The sequence below is a fragment of the Bos mutus genome, chromosome 23, assembly GCF_027580195.1.
Source record: "Bos mutus isolate GX-2022 chromosome 23, NWIPB_WYAK_1.1, whole genome shotgun sequence".
Taxonomy (NCBI): Eukaryota; Metazoa; Chordata; class Mammalia; order Artiodactyla; family Bovidae; genus Bos; species Bos mutus.
The window spans coordinates 23,819,443-23,834,960 of NC_091639.1; the positions used below are offsets into that span (position 1 = coordinate 23,819,443).

The 15,518-nt window shown below is 56.2% G+C and overlaps 4 protein-coding genes across 7 annotated transcripts; 1 reads left to right on the forward strand and 3 right to left on the reverse strand.

Moving 5' to 3' along the window:
- Positions 1 to 473: 473 nt before the first annotated feature.
- Positions 474 to 2,845, forward strand: RNF5 (ring finger protein 5). Its single transcript, XM_005901620.3, has 6 exons — positions 474 to 691; positions 1,592 to 1,610; positions 1,705 to 1,817; positions 1,920 to 1,974; positions 2,052 to 2,169; positions 2,263 to 2,845. The coding sequence occupies exons 1-6, from the start codon at positions 552 to 554 to the stop codon at positions 2,358 to 2,360; spliced, it is 543 nt and encodes a 180-aa protein (XP_005901682.2). The 5' UTR covers positions 474 to 551; the 3' UTR covers positions 2,361 to 2,845.
- Positions 2,846 to 2,959: 114 nt separating this feature from the next.
- On the reverse strand, positions 2,960 to 6,158 carry AGER (advanced glycosylation end-product specific receptor). 3 transcript variants are annotated; one of them, XM_070361053.1, is made up of 11 exons: positions 6,002 to 6,158; positions 5,722 to 5,828; positions 5,397 to 5,589; positions 5,152 to 5,216; positions 4,747 to 4,834; positions 4,457 to 4,651; positions 4,196 to 4,326; positions 3,870 to 4,011; positions 3,597 to 3,623; positions 3,347 to 3,476; positions 2,960 to 3,224 (listed from the first exon to the last, which is right to left on the reverse strand). In XM_070361053.1, the coding sequence occupies exons 1-11, from the start codon at positions 6,051 to 6,053 to the stop codon at positions 3,125 to 3,127; spliced, it is 1,230 nt and encodes a 409-aa protein (XP_070217154.1). In that variant the 5' UTR covers positions 6,054 to 6,158; the 3' UTR covers positions 2,960 to 3,124. The 3 variants fall into 3 exon arrangements, with proteins under 3 accessions (XP_070217154.1, XP_070217153.1, XP_070217152.1); XM_070361052.1 differs by having other exon boundaries at positions 4,436 to 4,651; XM_070361051.1 differs by having other exon boundaries at positions 4,418 to 4,651.
- A 1,494-nt stretch (positions 6,159 to 7,652) lies between these two features.
- Positions 7,653 to 11,914, reverse strand: PBX2 (PBX homeobox 2). Of its 2 annotated transcripts, XM_005901626.2 has the most exons (9): positions 11,414 to 11,909; positions 10,409 to 10,482; positions 9,939 to 10,186; positions 9,648 to 9,838; positions 9,325 to 9,460; positions 9,073 to 9,226; positions 8,596 to 8,684; positions 8,388 to 8,474; positions 7,653 to 8,260 (listed from the first exon to the last, which is right to left on the reverse strand). In XM_005901626.2, the coding sequence occupies exons 1-9, from the start codon at positions 11,632 to 11,634 to the stop codon at positions 8,168 to 8,170; spliced, it is 1,293 nt and encodes a 430-aa protein (XP_005901688.2). In that variant the 5' UTR covers positions 11,635 to 11,909; the 3' UTR covers positions 7,653 to 8,167. The 2 variants fall into 2 exon arrangements, with proteins under 2 accessions (XP_005901688.2, XP_070217151.1); XM_070361050.1 differs by lacking the exon at positions 8,596 to 8,684 and having other exon boundaries at positions 11,414 to 11,914.
- Positions 11,915 to 12,464: 550 nt separating this feature from the next.
- GPSM3 (G protein signaling modulator 3) lies at positions 12,465 to 14,395 on the reverse strand. The gene is made up of 4 exons (XM_014480082.2): positions 14,205 to 14,395; positions 13,889 to 13,997; positions 13,480 to 13,679; positions 12,465 to 13,239 (listed from the first exon to the last, which is right to left on the reverse strand). The coding sequence occupies exons 1-4, from the start codon at positions 14,244 to 14,246 to the stop codon at positions 13,102 to 13,104; spliced, it is 489 nt and encodes a 162-aa protein (XP_014335568.1). The 5' UTR covers positions 14,247 to 14,395; the 3' UTR covers positions 12,465 to 13,101.
- Between the last annotated feature and the right edge of the window lie 1,123 nt (positions 14,396 to 15,518).

The window sequence follows — 15,518 nt, forward strand, 5'->3', positions numbered from 1 at the left end:
CCACCTCGTCCCTCCGCCTGATGCGCACGCGCACTTTACCTAGCTACCATTTTCCGTCGAGTTCTAGCCAATCAGTTGCTTCGGAGCCAAACGCTCCAAAGTCCAATAGGAATCCGGACGTTCTCTGAAAGAGGAAGTAAAAGAAAGACTGGGGCTTGTAGTGGGCGACGTCTAGGCAGTCTTGAGCCAATTGCTTCTGGCCTTTGGTTATGACTGGCAGTTACTCAGACGAATAAAGCCCGCCCTAGCTGGGTGACAGGACGTATGGAGTTGTTACCAATCCCGTGGCATTGTAGACTAACTGTGACTGTGTCAGCCAATAGTCATTGTGTAAGGGCGGAGCCGCGTAACCATCTTTCCGCCCCCCGCCTTTTGGACCAATCCTTCCTTCCGATTCTGTATGATTGGCAGGCACTCAGGCCAATAGTGATTAGAAAACTTTGAAGCCTGTCCAAAGACCGTGGGCCGGAGGAGGTTTCTCGTTTCTCGGGGCGTTTGTATGTGTGTTTCAGGGGACTAAGGGGTACGCGGGGGACGAAAGAGTACCGGCCATGGCAGCAGCGGAGGAGGAGGACGGGGGCCCCGAAGGGCCAAACCGCGAGCGGGGAGGGGCGGGCGCGACCTTCGAATGTAATATTTGTCTGGAGACTGCTCGGGAAGCTGTGGTCAGTGTGTGTGGCCACCTGTACTGGTGAGAATCTGAGGGGGCAAAAATAAGTGGGGCTCACATCTATCCTGGGGAGGTTGGGCTGGGGGTGCCACAGTCATACAGGCAATCGGAGGGCACATTTTCATAGGTGAGGCCTGAGGGGGGCTTCTTGCGTCTTTTGGGGTATGTGTGGGTGAGAGGGTCACGTCTGTATAGAGGAGACCCGTGGAAAGTCGTAGGAACTAGGCGCCAACTAGTGTGTTAAGAAGAAATGGGGCGCAGGAGGTGGGCACCGCACATCTGTGCAGGTGAGACCCGAGCCACCTTACCTCTGGAAATTGAGGGGTCTTAGCTGTACAGTTGGGAACAGATTAGAGTGCAAGGTTAGGGGAGATCTAGAGAACGTGGGATCACATTCAGATGAGTTGTGTCAAGGGGTGGTATGAGAAACCTGCGGACAAGAGCACTGTGGAGGAGCGGCCCCCAAAGATTAAGGAATTGTGGAAGTAAGGTCTTTATTGAGCATAGGAGATAGGAAAAGTAGTGGGAGAAGGTAGGTGCTGGTTAAGGGGATTTGCTTGGGGAGTTATGGTGGCAAGAATGAGACGAGGGCTGAAAGGAGCTTGGAAAGGGGTGGTTGAAAAAACTGGAAATTAAATTGAAAAGCAGAGAAGGAAGGGGTGAGGATTTGTATATGTATGGGATGTGGGGTGTGTGGGGGGAGAGGAGAGAGGTGAGGATTGAGCCTGTTGAGAATGGATGTAGCTTTGGAAGGTTAGAGAAGCAGGATGGCCAAATTGGCTGGCATGGTAGGAGTTGTGGAAAATATGAAAAGAAACAGCAGGTAATACCTGGTAACAGCGAGGTGGGACTCTGAGGTTGGGTAGGTATCTCTTTTGTGTTTGGTTTCAACTGGTTTGACCTTTCTTTTCCCCCTTGCAGTTGGCCCTGTCTTCATCAGGTGCGTACTCAGAGGAGATGAAGAGGGAAATGGGGAGGTCTGAGGAGCTGGAAGAACCCTTCTGTGTACTGGAAACCACATTTTTTTCCCCCAGTGGCTGGAGACACGGCCAGAGCGGCAAGAGTGCCCAGTGTGCAAAGCTGGGATCAGCAGAGAAAATGTTGTCCCTCTCTATGGGCGAGGGAGCCAGAAGCCCCAGGATCCCAGGTAAGAGAGGGGAGGTGGTACTGAAGGATAGGGGACACTTCTGTCAGGGGAGTGGGGTGTAGAAGAGGAGGGAATATTGATAGTCCCTCTCCTCTTCCTCAGATTGAAAACCCCACCCCGCCCCCAGGGCCAGCGACCCTCTCCGGAGAGCAGAGGGGTGAGTCTTGTCTGATTTGTATTCCTTCCTTGCCAAAGACTTGCCTCGTTCCCCACTGACCTTCTCCGCCTCCCTAGGGATTCCAGCCATTTGGCGATACTGGGGGCTTTCACTTCTCATTTGGTGTTGGTGCTTTTCCCTTTGGCTTTTTCACCACCGTCTTCAATACCCATGAACCGTTCCGTCGGGGTACAGGTAAGAGTCTGCCCTCAACTGCTACCAGCAAGTCCTCTGAATCCCCTGGCCTATGAGTGGATACTTCTTTCACAGCTCTCTTCTCTTCCACAGGTGTGGATCTGGGACAGGGTCACCCGGCCTCCAGCTGGCAGGACTCCCTCTTCCTGTTTCTCGCCATCTTCTTCTTTTTCTGGCTGCTCAGTATTTGAGCTGTGTCTCCTTCCTGCCCACCACCAGCCAGAGGAGAATCAGTATTGGGGGTCCCTGCTGACCCTTCCTTACTCCTGGACCCTCCCCCCCACAGGCCCTTCATTTCTATTGGCTAAAGCCAACCCTGGCCACTTTCCACAAGGATGTGCGGAGGAAGAGTGACATCTGTGCATAGGCTGGGAGAACCTGTGCTCTGAACTGCTCCCTCAGTAGCGTCATAACTCTCAGCTCTGGGAGAGGAGGGTGGACTAAAGACAGTGTCTGTCTCTCCTCTCTCCTGATCCTTTGCTTTCCACCATATTTCTTGATTTGATGTTGAAAGGTGGGCAAGGCTTCCTCTGACTCTTCTCCCATGTTCCCCTTGATTTAATTTAATTTTTCTCTCCCCAGTGTCTAATGTGGGTCCTGACTCTCAAGTGCTTCCCTCCCCTCACTACCTCCTTTATGATAAATTCAATAAACATGGTAAGATGTATTCACTCTGCCTACCTTTGTCCGTCCCTCCTTCAGGACAGGAGCATCTGCTCCCCAGCTTGAGCAGATATTGGTGTGGTGTGGGGAAGCATGGGGGAGAGGGCATCACACAGCACACAACAGCAAATGTGGCAGGTGTTTACTCATCACTTTTTGTGGGAGGCTCTGGTTGTGGAAGAAAGTTTGGGAGACGTGGGCTGGAGATTATACAGAGGAGAACTGGTCTGGGGCCAGAACAGAGTGTGGGAAAAGAAAAGGGGCTGATGGATCGGGTCTGGCCGTGGGCTCCTCAAGGCCCTCCTGTGCTGCTCTCTGCCGCCTCGGGCTCCTCTGGCTGGTTCAGTTCCGCTCTCTCCTCCTCTTCCTCCTCCTGGTTTTCCGGGACCTTCCTGGGGAGGAGGATTGGGGAGAATTCTGCACATGGTTTCTAGCACGCCATCATTTCTTACCCCACACCTCTGCTTCCTGCCTGGAAGTTCTCAGTCTGAGGTGTCTGGCTTCCTCCACTCACCTCTCCTGTCCTTTGCGTTGCCGCCTTTGATGCCACACGATGACCCCAATGAGCAGGGCGACTGTCCCCAGGCCTCCCAGGATCCCCAGGGTCAGGGCTAGGGTTTCCAGCCCCGGCCCTTCCACAGAGCCTGTATGGAGATGGGGATAACTGAGGGCATGGCCCCACCACTCATAGTTGTTTTCTGGTTGACCCCCTCAGTCCTGTTGAGGTCTGTCTGCTTCTCTTTGACTTTATCCAACCCCCTCACCTGCAGTCGTCCCCTCCTCGCCTGTTTCTGGAAAACAAAGAAGGGAAGGCTTCAGTTTGGAAGCGAGGTATTTAGTGGGAACCCCAGTGAGTCCCTTAAAGAGACAGGCTGTTCTCTTGGGTTGTGTCGGACAGAGGAGGCCTGGGTGTGGCTGCACTGAGGGAGGGGTAGGGTGGCTCTTGGGGACAGTGCTAGTGTAGGGTGGGGAACTGGGGCCTGCACTGTCCCTCAGCCAGCCTCAGGGTTGGCCTGGGATTCAGAGGAAGGTCTCACCGATGATGCTGACGCTGACAGCACGGCTCTCCTGGGGCCCATGGCTGGGATGGGTGGCCACACAACTGTAGGTTCCCTGGTCCTCAGGCCCTACCTCTGGGAGGAGCAGCATGGGGCCAGGGGGAAGGGGCAGGGGCCTGCCCTGGTGGGGGAAGGAGGGATAGGAGACTATTAAACCCCCTGTCCACACATCCCATACTTCTGTCCTCGCCTCCACATCCTCAGATACCCTTGTACCTCCTTGCCTGCCTCTCCATGAACCCCCTGCCCTCCGAATTGCCAATTATGTATCTTGCTACCTGCCAGCCCCCTCTCAGGTCACTCACATCCTTGATCCAGTGGATTTGAGGTGGAGGCTGGGCGGGGGCTTCACAGGTCAAGGTCACAGTACCACCAGGAGCTACTGCTCCCCCTTCTGGCTCTACCACCAACTGGACTTCCTTCAGTGGCACAGCGTCTGGGGGTGGGAAGGCGATGGGGTTGAGAGTCCTACCTGTGTGTGGTCCCAGTGGCCACAGGCTGAACCCTTCCCTTCCTGAGGGTAATACATTCTGACATGTGCTCACCCACGTTGGGGCCCTCCCCACCTCGGCGCTCACTCCAGACCCTGAGCTGGATGGGGGCCGTGTGCAGGGCTCGGCGCCGGGGAAGGCCAGGGGTGAAGCTACAGGAGAAGGTGGGGTGGAGAGCTCCTCCCCGAGCTGGGGTCACCATCAGCTCCGAATGGAGCGTGAAAAGCCCTGTCTTTGGGTGTCTCTTGGTCTCTTCCTTCACTGACACTCCTGTGGTGGGGGGAAGACAAGGTGAGACATTCCAGGGTGGGTGTGGGAGAGGGCTCAGAAAGAAGGCAGCTGGGAGGGGAGACGCTGGGACTCACCTTTGCCATCAGGAATCAGAGTTTTCCCATCCAAGAGCCAGTTAAGAGTCCCTGCAGGGTAGCCCCCCTCGGACACACATGTCCCCACCTGGGGAAAAATCAACTTCATCATCTCTGGAAATAAGAGAATCCAGTTGCTCAGATGGTAAAGAATCTGCCTGCAATGTGGAAGACCCGGGTTTGATTCCTAGGTCAGGAAGATCCCCTGGAGAAGGAACTGGCAAGCCACTCCAGTATTCTTGCCCTGAGTATCCCATGGATAGAGGAGCCTGGCGGGCTACAGTCCATGGGGTCACAAAGAGTCAGACACAACTGAGTGATACATACACACACACACACACACAGAGCTACACTCCCCTCCCATTCTCAGGATCCCTTTCCACGTCTCCCCTTTTCATCCTCTACCTTATTGGGGACACCAGCCATGAGTTCAGAGGCAGGATCAACAATTTCTGGCTTCCCAGGAATCTCTGAAGGAGGGAAAATTCCTATCAGAGGCCACAGCTTTGAAGATTCTCACACCCTGGGTGTGGGAATGGGGGCAGCTGAAGTCAAGTTCTCCCAGGCCAGGGCCAAGGAGTCAAGGGCTGGGGTCGAAGGCTTTTCCTTAGATGAGAGGTGGGTGGTGAAGAGGTCCTGGGAACCCTTACGATAGACTCGGACTCGGTAGTTAGACTTGGTCTCCTTTCCGCTCCGGCTCGTTGCCCGGCACCGGAAAGTCCCCTCATCCTGGATCCCAACAGCCGGCAGGAGGAGGGAGCCGTTGGGGAGGACCCGAGCCACGCTATCCCAGGGGTCTCCCTGGGGAGACAGGACTCTCCAAGCTTCTGTCCGGCCTGTGTTCTGGGGGCAGAGGAGAGGGGCCTCAACAGTGCAGGCCCTTTGGGAAAGGACTGATGAAGAAGGGAGGTGGGCGGGAGGGGGCGCGAATCTCACTGGCGTCCCCAGAAGTGGAGAGACAGGAGCCCCACTTACCAGTTTCCATTCCAGCTGCTGGGGTGGTTTCTTGGGGGCTCCCTTGCAGTTCAGCACCAGTGGCTTCCCGATCCGGGCTGTGATGTTTTGGTCCCCCGTGACTGTCCCTGGGAGACAGCACCATGATGGAGGGCAGGGAGATGGCAGCTAGCAAGACTAGAACAGGGAGGATGAGGGAGACTGGAAAGCGGCACCCAGGTTCCTGCAAAGCTGGGGGGGAGATTTGGGGACAGGGCGGGGTGCCTTCTGCGGGGAGGATTGTGGCAGGGGAGTGGCTCACCCCCCAGACTGAGGACTAGCATCCAGGCTCCGACCACTGCCCCTGCTGCCATCCTTCCTTCCCAGGCTCCTGGCTCTGTCTGCCCCTTGCTGCTGTGGCCACCACCCTAGGTGGGGCTTGTACCCTCTCCCCTGCCCCCATCTCCCCCGTCCTGTCTCGTCACAGGGAATGCTAGGAATTCAAATTCAAGAGTCCTTCAGGTACTAGGAGAAACAATTGTCACCCCACCCCAGGGCACTGCCAGCCTCTGGGCACAGTCACATCCATGGGGGGGTGGGGAGTGCATCTCTAGGGTCTCTCACCCCTCAGGACCCCCAACCTATTCCACCAGTCCACCGAAGGCTACTGGATGACTAAGCAAGGTTGCCAGGCAACAGGGTTCAGACCTGGCTGTTTCCCAGGAGGCAGGGGTGAAACCTGGGGCCTGGGTGGTGAGGGAAAGACTGGAAGACCTGGGTGGGGCGGGGATTGGGGAGCACCTATTTAGGGTTTTCTGAGAAAGAAAAAATTTTTTTTCTGGGGTTTTTCATATTTTTTAAAAGAATTCTCAACTAAACCCAGGAAAAAAAGAAATTTCTTTATTTAAAACTGTGGTTGTTTTTTTTTCTGTGAAACTACAAGTTTACAAGTGAGGAGAGAACTGCCCCCAGCCCATGCCTCCCACCCCCACCCATCACACTCCCAACCTGCCCCCCAATCCTGCCTGGATCTTTGATGGGAGGGGTTCCCCACTGTGACAGTCTAATAAATGCCTGAGGATGTTTGAGGGGTTCAGATGGTAGGGTTCAGGGCCCAGGGTTGGGGATGGAGATTTTACCTTCCCTCATAACCTGGCTCTTTGCAGCCTCTTTCCTCTCTCCCCCAACCCTCTTGATTTTGGACTGAGAAAAAAAGATACCTCATATCTGGGGAAACTGAGGGCAATACACACACAAACACCCCAACCCTTATTTAACATATTTGGCAATAACCCCCTCCCCATTCTTCCTCCTCCAATCTTTAAATAATAGTTTAAAAAAAAAGGATTTTCGATGTGTCATTTGCTCACAATTACTGAGTCCAGCCCTGCCCAAGGGATGTAGGAAGAAGGGGGATAGGCCGACAGAGCAAGACCGACTGCCTCCATGCTCAGTGCAGCAGAAAGCTGCCCACATGAGCAAAGGACACCTAAGTGACTTTATAAGCAAAGGAGAACACCTAAGTGATTGTGTGTGTGTGTGGGGGGAAGAAGCAGGCTTGATGCCCTGCTAAATGTTACTTCTCGATGGACAGGACTGGAGCCAGGCAGGCCTATTTGTTCCCCTTTCTCTTATCATGACCCCTTTGGCTATTACCCCTAATATGGGAAAGCAAGAAACTTAAAAAAAAAAAAAAAAAAAACACATTATTTATAAAAACATCTACTTCCCCAAACTAAATTAAAAATTAAGAACCACCACCACCACCAACAAAAACTCCCAAAATAAGAATTAAAAAAACTACAGATGGAACCCCGGGATAATTTTTCTTTCCTTAAAAAAAAAAAATTCAACCCCAAAGCCCAGTCAACAATTCCCTAAAGTAGCAGAAACTCCCTCCGAGGTAGATATCTGAGTCAGACACTCTCGTCCACCGAGCGATTCTATTGGTTTAAGATGAGCTGCGTATGAGGTAATAAAAGCCGTCTGGAGGGGCAGGAGGTGGGGGGGCACAGGGGGCGTGGCCCATGTCCTCTGTCCAGAAGTCATGTCCCCATTTTTGGCATCTCTGGTTGGGCAGGGCTGGCGTCTCCACAGATCCCAGAGCAGATAAGTGGGGTGGGGGAGGGAGAGTGGGGGAGCCCACAGAGAGACAGAGAGAGAGAAACAGAACAGTTGTCGGTGTGTTTATGAGAAAGGAGAGGAAAGATCTGAAAAATAGGGTGTGTGTGTTTCTGAGAGAGAGAAAGGGGGAGAAAAAAAAAGAAAAAAGGGGTAGACAGACCCCACTCTCCCCTGAGGGGACCCCATCTTCCCTGCCATGTCGTCGGCACCCCCAGCACTGACAGAATCTGGCCAGGGAGGGGACGGCCCCATCTGGCCTTCTCTTGTCTTGTGCTTCTCCCGTGTTTGGGTCTTCTCCGGATGCCTGTGTCCTCTTCAAGAGTTGCCTTGTGAGCCCCCACCCCTGTGGCCCTGAGGGGCAAGATCAGTTGGAAGTGTCCGAATGAACGCTCCCTGGTCCCTCTGTCGGGGATGTCACTGAGGACGGGGTCACAGCCTCCTGCCAGCCGCCATTTGCCTGGGAAAAAAAGAGACAGACAGCTGGGGTGGGGCTTTGAGAAACCCAGCACAGGGGCCAGCGCTGCGAGGGAAAAGGCCTCCCCACCCCCATCCCCTGAGGAGAGGGGCTTCAGGGGCATACTCACCCTCATTTCCCGAGGGCTATACATCTGGCCTCCCCCGAGGTTATCCCCGTAGCCCCCTGGCCCCATTGAGTGTCGGAGTGATTCCACCTGCAGGCAACAGGGGAGGACACGACACAGTGAGAGGCCTTGGAAGAGAAGACTTTCATATCCAAAAGTAGGGGAACCGAGTTTGAAAAAGCCCTACTCAAGGCGCGATGGACCACCTGACCTGGGAGGCAGAGTAGGAATCTCCGTTGAGCCCGGGCATCCCCAGAAACATGTCACCGGATCCTGAGAGATTGAAAGAGCCACCAGAGCCTTGGGGGAGCAGAGGGGGAAGTAGGGAAGAGTGTAACAGAGCCTGTGATGGCAGATGGGAGACTCCCCACAGCTCTCAGTTTTCAGGAAGTGCCCTGGACTAGCTTGGTGGAGGCGTACCACCATACCCAAATTATCCACAAGACAACATGGCAACACTCAGAAGGAGCGGGCTGTTTCTGAGCCTCCCCTGGCCACTTACTGGAAGAAAGGCAGAAATAACTTCACTGGAGTGGCCTCAGCCCCCCGATATCCCCACCCATCTGACCAGCTTGGTTCCTCTCACCCCAGAAGGCCCCCTCTTTCTACTCTGATCCTGCCTAGACAAGAAGTGGGACAAAAGCAGGAAGCGTGCAGAACAGTCAGCCAGGGTGGCAGTGGGATCCACCTGCGGAGGAAGGGGGTGTCGGGGAGCTGGTGCGGCTGTGGCCTCCCTGGGTGACCGACACGGCGGTCTTGACGGCATAGATGTTTGCCTCCTCTTGGAACTTTCCTATGTTTTTCTTATAGCGAATCCGCTTGTTGCCAAACCAGTTGGAGACCTGCGGGGTGGTGGGCAGAAAGCAGGGTCAGGTGGGAACCTGTTCCTCTGTGAAAACCTTAGTTAGAGCTGTGTGCCCTCCAAACACCTCCCCGGTACCTGAGAGACAGTGATTCCGCACTTCTTGGCAAGCTCCTCCTTAGCCTCCTCACTAGGGTATGGGTTACTCAGGTGGGAGTAGAAATATTCATTCAGAACCTCCGTGGCCTGTTTGCTGAAGTTACGGCGTTTCCGTCTATAGAGGAAAGAGGGGGTGATGAGGAGGGTGTTGGTGTCTTGGCCGGGCCATCCTGTCGATTCACTTCACAGGGCGCCAATGTCATGGAGAAGACTGTTGTGCTGTGCAACATGGAGGCCTGAGGCTTGGGGAAAAATGGGAAGGAGCTGAGTGCTGGGGGCCGGTTGGGGGCCCTGGGCCCCACCTGGCGTCCAGGAAGCGGGAACGTAGGATCATGACGGCCTCGCAGGTGCTCTGCTTGAGTTGCATCTGGATGGCGCTGAACTTCCGGTGGATGATGCTCACCATGCGCTCCATCTCCTTGGGTGCCACGGGCCGCGTGCGGCTCTGCTCCCTCAGCAGGTTCATGACGTGGGTTGTGAACTCGTTACACGCCTGCAGTGGGGGCCCGAGGCTTGGTGAGCAGGAGCCCTTTGGCCCTGGGCATCGCCCTTAACGGCCTCTCCCTCCACCCACTCTGGCTTCTTCTCCTCACCTGCTCGTATTTCTCCAGCTCCGAGTGGTAAATGTGGCGGATCTGGGCAAGTTTGCTGCGATAGTCCGAGTGTTCGATGGAGTTGTCAGGGGACACTCCGCCCCCGGAGGCTGCAGCTGCTGCCGCTGCAGCCGCTGAGCCACCCCCTTTCTCAGGCCCAGCCACACCCTCTGCCAGAAGCATGTTGTCCAAGCGCATCAGCTGTGGATCCACAGGCTCCTCCTCTTGGGAGCTTCGAATGCTGAGGCCTAGCGTGCAGGCGAGTGGACTTAGGGACCCCACACCCCAGCTCTCAGCCCTCCTGGAGACCCAAGTCTCCAGGTGTGGGTTCCCACCCAAGCCCCCCTTAGCAATCTTCCTGACCCACACTTTCCTCAGGGCCCCAAGTTGTCAAACTCTTAGCCTAAGTTCCACAGGGAACCAGGGTTCTGTCCCCAGAGTTGAGGAATCGGAGGAGGGAACTCACGTACCAGTTTTCTCCTTGATTTCACACAGGACGCTAAAGAGAGCAGGCTTCATGCGGTGGCAGTTTAGGGCGTGTTTCCTTGGGGAACGGGAGAGAAAAGTTGAGAGGCTATGGAATTGCCAAGGGGGAAAAACAACCACAGGACGACACACCCACAAGGGTAAGAGAGGGGAGCTTGGGAATAGGGAGGTGGTGGGTCAACGTGTGGCAAGAAAAAGCAAGGCTGGGGGCCGAATGAAGTCTGGGGGGTTCTTAGGAAGAGTTCAGCTTCCATGTAGAGACAAGGTGAAGCTGCCCGGCTTTGGCTGGAAGGAGGGAAGGTGCCGCGAGCTAAAGGCACCATGGCCAGGTGGGGACTGTGGGAGACGGTCTAGAAAGGTACAGAAGAGGATGTGGGAATGACTGCAGAAATAAGAGTGACTAGGTAGATTTCAGAGGAAGACAGGAGGAGGCCGAGGAGAAGGAGGAGGAGATCAGAGTTTGAGGTGCCCGAGGGGGTGAGGGGTGCTGAGCTGAAGTGGGGAGTTCAGTATAGAGATGTGTGAAGGGTCCTGGGACTGAGCAGGGCTCCTAGTGTCCACTGAGCAGGGGCGAAGGGTGCCCGAGGACCTAGGAGGCTAGGCCCTGGGTGGAGAGAAATGGTCGGAGCCCTGGGGAGGGGTCTGGAGAGCCCTAGGAAGAGGGTGGGCTGGAGAGTTAGGGGAGCAGACAGCACAGCAGGTTTTCAGTCTGGGAGTCAGAAGGGGTCTCTGGAGATGGAAGGATGTGGGGTGGTTAGGGAGAGGTGGGGGGGTAAGACCACCTAGGGTTCCCCTTTTCTAAGGTTTCAGGGACTGGGGGGTGAAGGGAGGTTTGAGAGGGATCACTTATCTTGGGGCTCCCGGGAGTAAGGAGAGGAGAGCTGTAGTATCCTGGGGAGGGTCCTGAGTTGGGGGCTCCCAGAAGGTTCAGAGCTTGTGAACCGGGCTTCTGCTGGGTCTGTGTGGGGTCCCGGGTTGGGGGCACTCACTTGGCCTGGGCCTCATCCAGGCTCTGGTCGGTGATGGTCATTATCTGCTGCAGAATGTCCCCGATGTCTTGCTTCCCTCGGCCTCCCGGGACCCCCCCGCTACCCCCACCGGGGTCTCCGCCACCGGGAGGTTCGCCAGGGCCCCCAGGCTCCCCACCCACCAATCCAAGGGCCCCCCGGCCCCCGCCTGGAGGGGGCGGCCCCAGCAGCCGCTCGTCCATAGTTGGGGGGGGCCCTGAGGCCCCCTCCCTGCTCCGCCCCTCCCCCGCGCCTGGTTACTTCCCCCCCAAACTCGCTGGGGCCGCTGCTCCCTCCGCCCCAACCCCCGCCCGTCTCTCCGGCTCCCGGCTCTCCCGGGGGTTCACCCCGGCCCTGAAGGGAGACCTGGGGTACCGTCTGGGCCCCCCACAGGAGACCCCGGCCCCCGGCGGCGGAGAAAATGGAGCCGGAGAGAGAGAGGAGGCCCAAGCGGGGGTGTGTGTGAGAGAGAGAGGGAGGAGGGAGGAGGGAGGAGGGGGGAGCGAGGGAGGGAGGTTGGGGGAGGGGAGTCGGGGAGGAAGAGGAGGGGAGAAGGGAGGAGGAACAGGGAGGAGCTGGGGGCGGAGAGAGACGCACAGAAACAGAGGAACTGAGACCGAGTGGAGGAGGGGACGAGGGCGGAGACTAGCCCGTGGGGAAAATAAGGGAAGGGCCCAGGGGCTGGACTTCTGTGGCCTTGAAGCGGGGGCGTGTTGGAGGCTGGGGGTCCTTCTACCCGGGTTCTAAATCCGGGATCAAGCTGATGAGGACCCTGGCCGCTGGAATGCCTGGGTTCACAGACAGCTTAGTTCATATTTCTTATCCTAATGACTCCCCTCCCTGTTCTACTTAATTAAAACCAGGAGAGGGGGGCTGGGGGGGATAATTAGGGAGGTCTCCAGCCGCTGCTTAATGAGCCAGTAATTAACCAGCCAGGGAGGGGAGCTGGCCTCTGGCCAGACTCGGGAGAGCGGGCAGCCTCCGGCCTCACCTTCCTACCCTCCACCCGGCCACCCCAGACACCAGTCTTGAGTCCAGAGGGGGATCACATTTATTCATATAACCAAACATCAGACAGTTCAGAACAGCAGTGGGGAGGAAGGGTGGGCAGGGCTAAATGTCCTTTCACAGCCTGTAGGCCCCTCAGTCCTGGGGCTAGGGGGTGCGGGTGATGGAGATGTGAGAATGGTCTTTATGTCTTTGCCGGGCCCTCTCTTCCTTTCTTCTTATTGGGAAGGAGGGTGGAATTCCCAGGTCAAAACCTTGGGAGATTTGCCGTTCTTTGGGAGATGGAGGACAGAGCCCTGAGATCCCACCTGGTAGCTTGACTACTGGGGTTGTCCCCACAGCTCAGGACGGAGACTCTCAGGCACTCCCTGAGATCAGAAGAGAGGGTGAGGTGTCCCACTGAGGCTGGGATCCTCTCATAGCCTCATAACACACTTGGTTATGGCGGGAGTTATTATCCATCCTACCTTGGCTATTCCTAGGCTTTGAGACTTTCACCTGCTCCACTTCCCAGGAAAGGTGGATGAGGGTGATGAATATTGAGATTTATGCTGGGTCTTCCAGTCTCTGGTGCTCCTCCCTGGCAGGGGTGAGGGCATGCAGTGGGGCTGCCCAGCTTTTGAGCCCCAGGAATGCAGAGGGGCTGGTGGGGGGCTCAAGTCTCAGCAGGTGTGTGTGGGGGGCCGGGACCTTTGCTCCTCCATTCGACCCCCACCCTGAACTCTCAGCAGCAACTCCAGGAGCTCCTGCCCCCCTGGGGGTAGGGGAGGCTCTGACCGCTGGGCTTCCATCCGCTGGCACTGGAGGAGTGGAGGAAGGGGAGGTTGATGGTGAGGTTTTAAGAGGAGCAGACCTTGAAAGGAGCCAGGGCTGGTGTGAGGGGCATAGAGGACACCAGTGATGTGGGGATAGGGAGAGTTGGACCTGGCGAGGGGGAAGATGCCTGGGGAGAATGAGCGGTAGGACCCAAGAGAGAAAAGGGGCCAGAACCAAGAAGCCTGGATCTTGCCTTCTGCGGGGAGGGGTGGGGATTGTCTCACCTGGTGACTGAGGATGGTGCTGTAGAGCTGTTCTCTGTCCTCAAGAGGCCGGGGCAGGGCTCGACCTAGGCTTAGGGGGTTCTTGGGGGGATGGAAGGTGGCTCTCTGCTCCTCTAGGCGGCGGGACTGGGCCTCTGCCACCAGGTCCAGAAGGAGCTCGGTCTGCAGGGAGAGCAGGGAGGCCGAGCGGGGCCCCAGGGCTGGGGAGAGGAGGCATGGGCTCAGATCCAGAGAGGTTGGCAAAAGGAGTGGTGGGTGTGTGTGTGTTGGGGGTGTCAGGGCTACCGGGGTGTGATGGAGAGTTGGAGGGGGTGGGGAGAGAGCCCCTGATGGAGTGGGCCTTGGTAATAGGATCAGGAAAGAAGTGGGTACCAGGTTAGGGAGCTCCCCAGAGCGGGGCTGGGGGTACCTGTAGGGCGAGTCCCTGGAGGAGGAGGGGACGGAGGGGCAGACCTCCAAGGCCGAGTGCTGGAGCTCGCGGGGGGCCAGCCATGCTCATCCTGATGGGGACCCTGATGCTGAGAGACATCCGTTCCGGTCAAGTGGGGGTGGGGTGGGCAGAGGGCTAGGCCAGCAGCCCATTTCCTCTCTGTGTCTCTGTTCCTGCCTCAGTATGCCCAAACCCGTCCAAGTCCCCTGAGTACACCATTACTCAGTCTCTGCCCCAGGTCCTCTCACCTCTCTCTCCCCCAGTGTCAGCCTCCCCAACCCGGTGCCGAGCTCACCTGCTCACCATCCTCTTCTTCCTGGGGTCTCTCAGCCTCCATACCCTGGAGGGGAGAAACCGATGGGGGAGGGGGTAGCTGGGATTTGGGAGGAGGACCGGAACCCTGAGTTCCTGAGGGGAGTAGGGGCCGAAAGGGGTGGGGGTGAGCCGGGGGCTGGATGCCTGGGTACTGAGCAGGAAGCTGGGTTCCTGGTCAGCCCCCCCACGGGCCCCGCCCATCCCTGTCAACTTCCTCCAGTTCTCTTTTCCCACCCAAACTGCTGGCTTGACTTCTCTTGCCCCAGGGGAGCAGAGAGACTGGGAAAAGCTCCTCCAGCTGCAGGAGTGGTGGGGGTTCAGAATGGGAAAGGATTTTTGGCTTTCCCATCTCCAGAGCCTCAGTAGCCCCCTAAACCCCAGCTGTGTTCCCTCCACCCCCCTCCTCCCCTTCACTTCTGTCAACACAGGAACTAGCTACAAAGGAAGTGGTTTCACTCTTCAGAATCCCCCCCCAACCCCCCCACCCCCAACCCCAGGTGCCTTCTCTAAGAAGGACCCACTGCCTGCTTCCCAGCTTCCCTGACTTCCTGGGATGGGGAGGAGCATGTTTCCAGTGGGAAGACAGATCCAAGGATGCCAGGCCCTCAAACATACATACATTCCTAGCACTGTGTTTAAATATGGGTTGAGTACTTACCATTGCCCTATAGGTGCTTACAGTCTATTCAGGGCACAAAATAAGCACCAAATGTAAGCCACGAAGGGAAAGCTTTCCTCTCATCATGAAATGGAAAAGGGAGAGGACCACAACCTGACTTGGGCTTTGATCAATGCTGGTCAGACTGGCTGGCACCAAAGTGGGAAACAGGACAGACAGAGACGTTTGGGACCTCTTAATGGCAACCTGTCACATTAGCTGAGTGACTTACAGCATGACATATGATGAAGAGATCAGGTTCTGCCGCTTAATGCCTTGCAATCTTGGCAAATACAATCTCCGTGCCTCAGATTCTCAAAGAGTAAAAAGGAGTTTTTCTTTTTCCCCCCATTTATACTGTTGATATGAGGAATCAAATGTAATAAAGCATTTGTCCTGTAGTGAATGCTCAATAAATGGTGGTTATTATTAGTTTTCAAAATGCTTCATGCCTGCGTGTTTCAGGTCCATCGCCATGAAAGAGGCATAACCATATTGCTGAATTGTAGTTAAAGTTTGATGCTCTCTCCATCTCCCTCTACTTGAGGCCTCAGGAATCAGATCTAAGTGGCTATAACAAAATGCCCTTCAAAGAGGGATGAAGGGTATGCATGGTTTAGTGTGTGTGGTTTCTCA

Excerpts from the sequence above, each read along its gene's own strand:
- RNF5 (XM_005901620.3), top strand. The coding sequence starts at position 552 with ATGGCAGCAGCGGAGGAGGAGGACGGGGGCCCCGAAGGGCCAAACCGC. Across the intron at positions 1,975-2,051 it reads CCTCTCCGGAGAGCAGAGGG|GGATTCCAGCCATTTGGCGA; the intron begins GTGAGTCTTGTC and ends CCGCCTCCCTAG. Across the intron at positions 2,170-2,262 it reads ACCGTTCCGTCGGGGTACAG|GTGTGGATCTGGGACAGGGT; the intron begins GTAAGAGTCTGC and ends TCTCTTCCACAG.
- AGER (XM_070361051.1), bottom strand. The coding sequence starts at position 6,053 with ATGGCAGCAGGGGCAGTGGTCGGAGCCTGGATGCTAGTCCTCAGTCTG. Across the intron at positions 4,327-4,417 it reads GGGTGAGCACATGTCAGAAT|ACGCTGTGCCACTGAAGGAA; the intron begins GTATTACCCTCA and ends TCCCACCCCCAG. Across the intron at positions 4,012-4,195 it reads AAATCCACTGGATCAAGGAT|GGCAGGCCCCTGCCCCTTCC; the intron begins GTGAGTGACCTG and ends TTCCCCCACCAG.
- PBX2 (XM_005901626.2), bottom strand. The coding sequence starts at position 11,634 with ATGGACGAGCGGCTGCTGGGGCCGCCCCCTCCAGGCGGGGGCCGGGGG. Across the intron at positions 10,483-11,413 it reads CTGGATGAGGCCCAGGCCAA|GAAACACGCCCTAAACTGCC; the intron begins GTGAGTGCCCCC and ends CCGTTCCCCAAG. Across the intron at positions 9,461-9,647 it reads TCCCGCTTCCTGGACGCCAG|ACGGAAACGCCGTAACTTCA; the intron begins GTGGGGCCCAGG and ends TTTCCTCTATAG.
- GPSM3 (XM_014480082.2), bottom strand. The coding sequence starts at position 14,246 with ATGGAGGCTGAGAGACCCCAGGAAGAAGAGGATGGTGAGCAG. Across the intron at positions 13,680-13,888 it reads TCCAGGGACTCGCCCTACAG|CCCTGGGGCCCCGCTCGGCC; the intron begins GTACCCCCAGCC and ends TCCTCTCCCCAG. Across the intron at positions 13,240-13,479 it reads GCACCATCCTCAGTCACCAG|TGCCAGCGGATGGAAGCCCA; the intron begins GTGAGACAATCC and ends CCACTCCTCCAG.